We start from the raw sequence: 8508 nt of genomic DNA, 5'->3' as shown, positions 1-8508 counted from the left end.
TTTGTCCTACTTAACATTTATTTCTATAAGGATTACTTTTTGAAAGAATATAGTTTATAACATTTATTTTTTTACTATTTATTTCAAAAATAATCTTAATTACTTAACAATTTTTATTTTTTAATTCACTATATATATATATATATATATATATATATATATATGCAATTTTACTTTTTTTTTGATAAAATTCTACTTATGATGCTAATTCTTCTAATAATGTAAATGTGGATAATTATATTTTTATTTTTTGATATAATCGATATATTATTAATAATGAATAATAATTAACCCCTCATATTTTTAATCAAAGCATTTTGACGATAGTTTCTATTTATTAATGTTAATGGTTGATTGTTTCTTTAAAATAAAATGCATTATAATTTTAGGTTATTTCATAATTAACAATAATGCTTGATTATTTCTTTAAAAATAAATTACATTATGATTTTAGGTTATTTTACAACACATAATTAATGTTCATAATACTAAATTACTCTAAATTTTCTATTTTCTATGGTTAGTAGTTAATCGCAAATTGAAAAGATTATGTTGAATTGTTGAATAGTCAAAGTATAATTGAGGTAGTTAATTTAGTTTATTTGTTTATTAATGTATTTGATCGAAAGCATGAATGATAAATAAGACAAAAAAAATTAAACAATAAAATATTAGTAATTACTTAAAATAAATAAAAAAAATAAGTTATAGGGTATTATTTTATTTAAATTATTATAATTATAAGATTAGAATGTTAGTAATTATTTTAAACAGACATTGAATTTAGTTTTATGGTACTAATTTATTTGAATTGTTAATAAAATTTTATAATTTTTAGATTTATATCTATTCAATTTATGTATTTTATTTTATTTTACTTTAACAGAAAATTAAAACGTGTCTTTTTAATTATTTTTTTAAAAAGTATAATGAAATGAGTTTTATCAATTATAATTAATTATTTATAATTAAACTAATTGATTGTATTAATTTGTAAGATGAATGACACATAATAAATGGTGTGAAATTAATTATAATAAATTAATAATTAATAAATAAAAAAAATAAAAAAAACTTTTTTTATTATCTTTTGATAGCTACACATTTTTATTTATTCACTTTTTTTTATCTCTTCCTTTCACATTTATTTTTTTTAATTTATTGAACCAAATCAAGTATATTAATTATTTGTATTAATTAATTATAATATTTTTACTAGTGTATGACCCCGTGCTCAGCACGAAAAAATTTATAAAAGTAAAAAAAAATTATATGCTTCGATATTTAAAACAAAAGTACAAAATAATTATTATTTTAAGAAATTTATAAAATTATTATCAAAATCAAAGTTTAACTTAAAAAAAGTGAATAATAATTATTTTATATTTTTTAAGGTAAAATAAATATACACTGATACAGAATTTAAAATAAAATTAAAATATTTACATTAGAATACTATTTTTTCAAAGACTTCTCTATAAACAACATTGATGGTTGAATTTGCAGACATTCCTACGTGATTCATAAGTAAAACTTTTAAATATCTCTTAGTCTTAACTCCTGAAAGTGCCACATATAGTTGGCCATGTGTAAAAACTGGTTTGGGCAAGTACAATCCAACATGAGATAAAGTTTGTCCCTGAGACTTATTAATTGTCATGGCAAACGATACTATTATGGGAAACTGTCTTCGTTGGAATCTAACTGGGACGGTTTCATTTGTTGGTACCATATTCATTCTTGGAATCAAAGCAATATGACTAACATTGTTACCCGTTAAAACTTCACATTCTATGACATGATTTCCAAGCTTCCTAACTTGTAGCCTTATACCATTACAAAGACCACTGGATTAGTCAATATTCCTCAGTAACATCACCGGAACACCAACCTTGAGTATTAATTTATGTGGAGGCAAAACAGAGCAATTTATGCTATTCAGTAATTCAGGACCATAGAGATCTAGTTGACTCTCCATATTCCCTTCATCCATACAAATGGAATCCGAACTAAGATATAATTTTCCCCTCCAGGAATGATAGCCATCGGATGGTTGTTGACCGCTTCAACGATGTCTAGTGTGGGAGCCAGTATAGTTCTTGCTTTGAAAAAATCCTTTGCGGACATATTTTTCAAAATATTTGGATAAGAAAAATGAACCAACTCATCAAATGCTTGGTCCGAAGAAGGAATAACAATATCTCCTGAAAGACATATCTCAAATTCACCATCCATATTGTCACCTATTAGACCATCACCAACTTTCAATAACCACTCACTAAATTGCTCTGTCTCATCTTAATCTGAAGCAGTCGTCCCTACAGAGAGTCTCATATTTTTTGTTAGTTTGAGCACCTGACAAAACTTCCAAAGGTAAGACGAATTCACGGTTGAATGAACGATATCTTGTCTCAATCCTCGTAGAATGACAGGAAGAATTTGTCTAAAGTCTCCACCTAGTACAACCACTTTTCCTCCAAAGGGCAAATCTTTGCTATATGTTGGAGAACACCTCATGTCACCCAAGCATTATCAAGCGCTTCATAGCAGTACCTACTAACTATTGGAGCCTCATCCCAAATTATAAGTTTGGCTTTCAACAGCAACATTGCTTGAGAGAAATCAGGTTTGATGTTACATACAGAATTCTCAGTTATATTCAACAGTATTTTGAACCTTGAGTGTGCAGTTCTTCCATTGGAAAGAAGTAAAGATGCAATACCACTCGAAGCAACGTTTAACACTATATCACCCCTTGAGCGAATCTTAGCAGACATAAGGTTCCAGAGAAATATTTTTTCAGTATCCCCATGACCATACACAAAGAAAAAAAAACCCCTTCATCACAATAGATAGCTGTAACAATTTTATCGAATGCATATCTCTGCTCAAGTGTTGCGATGGCTAACATGTCTGAGGTATTTTTCTTTAAATCATCCCTGTTAAAGTTTAGCTCTTCCCTAATAACCCTTTCGGTTAACAAAGAACTATCAACTTCAGTTGCTAAAGGCATAGGAGGATAGTCTTTCAAGGTTTTACCATAGAAATGTAAGATCTTGTCTATATCCATTAAGCACAACTGTTTAATCTCATCATCTGACATTGTTAAATCTGCATATTATACGATACTGTAAAAATTCAATCAAACTAAAAATGATCAATAAGGAAGAACTTTTATCATTGTAATTACTAAAAACTCACCCCTCATGTTCATCACGGCTCTCTGTCGATACAAAATATCATCTGAGAGTTCATGCCAACATCTATCCCAGACATGTTCTGGTCTTGAGATATTGTTGGATGTTAATAGAATGATAAATAACCTCCTAACATATAATCCTGAGGCCCATGAATTCTTTGTCATCTTGCAAGAGTCCAAGGGCGAAGCATGCATCTCTATACATAGCATAAATTGTTCCTCCTACTGTTCTTATATCTCGAAAACTCATACATCCTCTTTGAGTATTCAAGAGAAGTCGTTGGTAATATTCTTCAGTATTTGCTGCAAAAAACTTGGTTAAAATCCCACTTTTAAGTTGTTAAATGGATTAAGCTACACTATTTTAATTATTATGTAGCTACACATCCGCATAAGAATAATTTTCCTAAAAAATATAGAAAAATAAAAAATTGTATAATCTACAGATTATAACTGTTGAAAGTTATTTGAACATTTATTTTCTAGTGTAGATAAATTGAATAAAATGGACGTGCGGTACAGGCTGTTAAGATTTTAAATTTAAATCATTAAATAAGTAAGATCAAAATTGAATATAAACTCATCATTACCTGCAGGTACATGAGTCAGCCTTCCAATTGTGAAGCCTTTCTTTCGAGGAAACCACTTTGAAGAATCGTCCTTCCAAAAAAACTTGGTTGGAAACTCAGCATAAGTCAGACTTCGAGCATAGAGATATGACATGTTCGCCGCCATCCATCCCAAAAATATGGACTTATGAAATATTGCTCTTTCGACGATATCATTCACATTAGAAGTTTCACCATAAACCACAGGTTGCTCATCCTCCAAATGGAATGAAAGTCTAATCACAAATGGTTCTTTCTCTTGGATTTTGTATCCAAATAGACGCCAGACTGCCTCACATGCCGAAATGTACCTACAATCGTAGTAATTCCTAATTTCGTCAACAACTTGTGTGGCTTCTGACGGATCACCAGCATTGTATAGAGTAGCTGTTACGCGGTCATTACCCTTGTGTACATACTTAAACAGATACTTAATAGAACTTGTTTGGCATGTGTATTCCATATTTACGTGGCACCCGAACTTGAGCAACAATTCTAGATTATACGGAACAACGAACTTATTGTCTAGTACACATTCCATTTTCTTCACTGTTCGACCGTTATCAGTACGCCTATATTTGGGAAATCCGGCCTCATCAATGAATGTTCTCTATCTAAACTCTTTAGGATAGAACTTTGAACAGGATCCATTCTTCATGCAAGGTGAATTCTTGTTGTACGGACCACATGGACCATGTACCATGTAATTTTGAACTGCTCCATGTAGATTTGGCCTTTCATTTTCATCAGGAATCTCAGCTGTTATATGTTTGTCTATATCATATGGTGTTTGTGGCTTGAACTCGTTACTCATGAATAAAAGGATATGTGCATGCAGAAGCCCTCTCTTTTGAAACTCTACAGTGCAAACGTCTGAAAATTGAAAAACACAAATGAGCAAAGCATTACAACATAAGATTTTAATAAAACGTTGCATAAACACAGACTTACATCCCAAAATTTTGCCAAAGATTTTTTCCTCTTTTAGGTCATCAAGCAAACCATCAAGCTTGATCTTGAAAACTTGACACAATATATCAGGACGGTCTTCTGCCTTCAATCCAATGGAAGTCACTTCTCTTTTTATCTCATCTCATTCAGGGTTACAGGTCATGGTTATAAAATAGCTAGGATATCCTGCATATCTACAAATTGCAAATGCATCTTTACAATTATTCATCATATACCTAGGTCCACTGGTAAAAGTACTGGGAAGAATGATTCTTTTTCCAAGCCTTGCAGCATCTACATCCCCGTTTATAAGACTTTCATGCAGACATTTATATTTATCAACCCTCAACTGTGATTGTTTACACCTAAAGAATTTCAAGACGTACAGAATAAAAAGGGTATGAGAATAAGATTTGATATATAGCACTAATTTTTTGTTTCTTAATTTAATCTGATATAATTCCCAAAAAGTTTGTTAACAGTTGCATACCTTCAATATGACCAAAGGATGTGTTGATCGCAGCAAGCCATTTATCTCTTTCACCCTGCATCCGTTCTATAAGCATTCTCCTTTTATGATCCTCAGTCAATTGCTTCATGCGCTTAACCTTCAGCCTCTACTATTGCTTTAACTATAATAGTTTCTTCTTCTATCTCAACACGCTCTCTCTCTCATTCTGACGCTGCGGCGGCTGCGGGCTCGCGATTTGGGGAGCTAGGATTCTTCTTTCAATTTCAAAATTTCAAGTCAATTTCAGAGAGAAGAGGAGAGGAGTGTGGGAGTGGGAATGGGTTACGGGCTTAAGCCGTTGGGGATTCAGTTTTTTTTTAAGTCAAAACGGCACCGTTTGGAGGAGTTATTAACAAACTGGAAACCCTTTAAAAAAACCGACCAGTTCTAACGGTTCACCGATTAATCACATATACGACCGATTTTATAATCAATTTTTTTGTCAGACGGTCTACTCATAACATCTGTTAAGCCATTTTTAAATTTTATAAAATTATTTATAATAATTACAAAAAGTGCTCATAATAAAAAATTTTAAAATTTTATAAAAATATTTTATTTAAAATTGTTAGTAAAATCTTGGTTGTACTCTGTTTCAAAATAAATAATTATAATGATATTAGTATTTTATACAACAACCCATACAAAGAAAATTCAAATTTCATACAATATTTTTTCATTCATTTTTAATAGCTCATAAATACAAAAAAAATATTGTACAGAATTAAAATTATTTTTGTATTAATTTTTATATAAAATACCCATAACATTATAATTATTCAGAAGTTGCATATAATTCGAACCTTATGAATTCAATTTACTACGTATTTGTCTAAATAGAATTTATTCAATTCGATTTATATAGAAATTTAAATTCAATTTATTTAATTTATTTTTGTATGTGGTATGATTTGATTGAAAGAGCAACAATTTATAATTTTATCTAGCATCAATAAAATTTCACTATCACTGGTTTTAAAAAAAAAATTAAAATCTAAAACGATGGTTAAAAATAAATAAAGAAGATAGATTTAATTCTTCTATAATTATATGCATTTTTTTTTATTTGCATTTTTATCACAATCCACAAGTTCTATGTTTTATAAATTAACGTTAATTCATATATAGTATATAAATAAATTTAATTAGAATAAATAACAATTTATTTATTTTATTTTAAACTTTATAAATGAAAAGACTAATTCACTAATATAACAAATTATAATTAATGTAATATAATTAATTAAGTAATATAAATTATAATAAATTATATTAATTATATTAATATTTAAATATCTAATCAAATCAATTAGTTGATATAATTAAGTCAGTGCAATAAATTGTATTGAATGAGTTAAAACAATTAAATCCGGAAACACTCTCCGAAGTATGCCACGTCGGCTTCATCATTAAGTGCAGACATCCGATTTTTATATAATAGAATAGATTAATGGATTCTGCTAATTGTGCCCTTAAAAGATAAACTAGAAACATTATAAAAAAATATTTTATATTATTTAAAAATAAATATTTTTAAAATGTGTCCTTATAAAATAAATATTAATTATAACTAAATAATTATATTTGATTTGATTTTATTAGAATAAATAATATTTCATCATTTAATATTTTATTTGATTCAATAAATTACATCAATCATAACTAATCAAATATTTAATTTAATTAGAATAGATAATAAATTATTTAAAATTTTGTTTGATTCATTAAACCACATAAATATTAAATAATTTAATAAATAATATATAAGGCAATGAAAATAAATTAATTCATTCAATTTAATTTATCATCTTATTATATATATATATATATATAATAAAACGAGTATTAATTAATTGATACTTAAATTAATTATTTAAACTGGACACATATATTTTTCAATTATTCTCTTATTAATATGGTCCAGTAAATAAAATGGGTATTAATTATTGTAGTAAATGAATATTTATTATTTTTAAATGAATTCATTTAAATTCATTTAAAAATATTGAAGGATTCCGATTCTATATGCTACGATTTTATTTTGTTATTAATGTATATATACTTTTATATTATATGTTCTATGATTCCTATATTCTCAGATAATATTTTTAATTTTTTTTATTTTAATTTATTATTTTTAGTCATCAGAATTTATTGTATTTAGTCATTATTTTTAGTCATCAATTTAATTTCTTGAACTTAATAACTCAACATATTTTAATTATGTATAATTAAAATGTGCTTTCTATCCCTTTTTCCTTTCTATTTTGTGCTTCGGATGTAATGTTTGTAATTTCTTTATTTTTGTTTTTTTCTATCTTAATTTTGCTAATTTTTTAATTTTGTTTTATATCAATTATATTTTTATGTATTTTGATTAATAGAATTATTTTATTTAAATGCATTTTAAATTTTTTATAATATTTTTATAAAAGTTGATTAATAGATTCTTCAAAAATTTTTCTTGAAATTTGTTTAATGAGATCGTATTTTAATTTTTTTTCATTTATCTTTTATATTCATTGATTATGTTAATCTTCCACTACAATACATTTTTTATTTATTCCACACATTATTTATTTTACCTTTTTTTACTTCTTTTAATTGTTCTCTTTATTTTATTTTTAACTTTTTTATTTTGTTTTTGCTCCTCATATATAAATTTATTATAATTCATCACATGCACATTCTTTTTTAATTTAAGTGATTTTTTTAAGTATATTTTACCATTGAAACTATATGTTGTTTACTGTATTTGTTTTTAATTTTTTAGTTATCTGTAAATATATTTATAAAAATATGATTTTATTTTGTCCAATATTTACTACTGCATTTAGTAGATAAATAACAAAATTTTTATTTATTATTATATTAATTGAGTTTGAATATTTTATTTTTACTTTTATACATTTGTTTATATTATATGATTTGTATTTGTGTTGTACTAGAACAAAGATGGAGAGATTGAAACTCAATATCATGTTTGTTGACCTAAAAACTGGTATTAAAATTTCTGTCTATGTTCCCAAAATTTCAGTATTTTAGTACTTTCAAAAAGTGGAGACAGAAGACTGAAATTTTTTAGAATGAAAATTGAACTTTAATAACATTTTATATCTAAAATACCTTCATTTCAATTAATTAATTTTAACTTTACTCTTTATGCAAATTAAATTAGAGTTCATTCTTATTTCAGTCTCTGCCTCTCACTTTACACCAAACACAATACTGAGACTTAT

The 8508-nt window shown here is 26.6% G+C and overlaps 1 protein-coding gene across 1 annotated transcript; it reads right to left on the bottom strand.

Annotated features, from left to right (window-relative positions):
* Window positions 1-1447: 1447 nt before the first annotated feature.
* Window positions 1448-5357, bottom strand: LOC148580006 (uncharacterized). The gene is made up of 8 exons (XM_088491535.1): window positions 5239-5357; window positions 4995-5123; window positions 4759-4886; window positions 4508-4680; window positions 3790-4417; window positions 2848-3111; window positions 2165-2243; window positions 1448-1847 (listed from the first exon to the last, which is right to left on the bottom strand). Exons 1-8 carry the CDS (start codon window positions 5355-5357, stop codon window positions 1448-1450), a joined length of 1920 nt encoding a protein of 639 aa, XP_088347661.1.
* Window positions 5358-8508: the final 3151 nt, after the last annotated feature.

Source organism: Arachis ipaensis, chromosome B10, assembly GCF_059453495.1.
Source record: "Arachis ipaensis isolate K30076 ecotype BB chromosome B10, ASM5945349v1, whole genome shotgun sequence".
NCBI classification, from domain to species: domain Eukaryota; kingdom Viridiplantae; phylum Streptophyta; class Magnoliopsida; order Fabales; family Fabaceae; genus Arachis; species Arachis ipaensis.
This window is presented reverse-complemented; position numbering and strand designations above follow the sequence as displayed.

Excerpts from the sequence above, each read along its gene's own strand:
- LOC148580006 (XM_088491535.1), bottom strand. The coding sequence starts at position 5,357 with ATGAAGCAATTGACTGAGGATCATAAAAGGAGAATGCTTATAGAACGG. Across the intron at positions 4,887-4,994 it reads ACTTTTACCAGTGGACCTAG|AGAAGTGACTTCCATTGGAT; the intron begins GTATATGATGAA and ends TGAGATAAAAAG. Across the intron at positions 4,681-4,758 it reads CTTTGGCAAAATTTTGGGAT|ACGTTTGCACTGTAGAGTTT; the intron begins GTAAGTCTGTGT and ends TTCAATTTTCAG.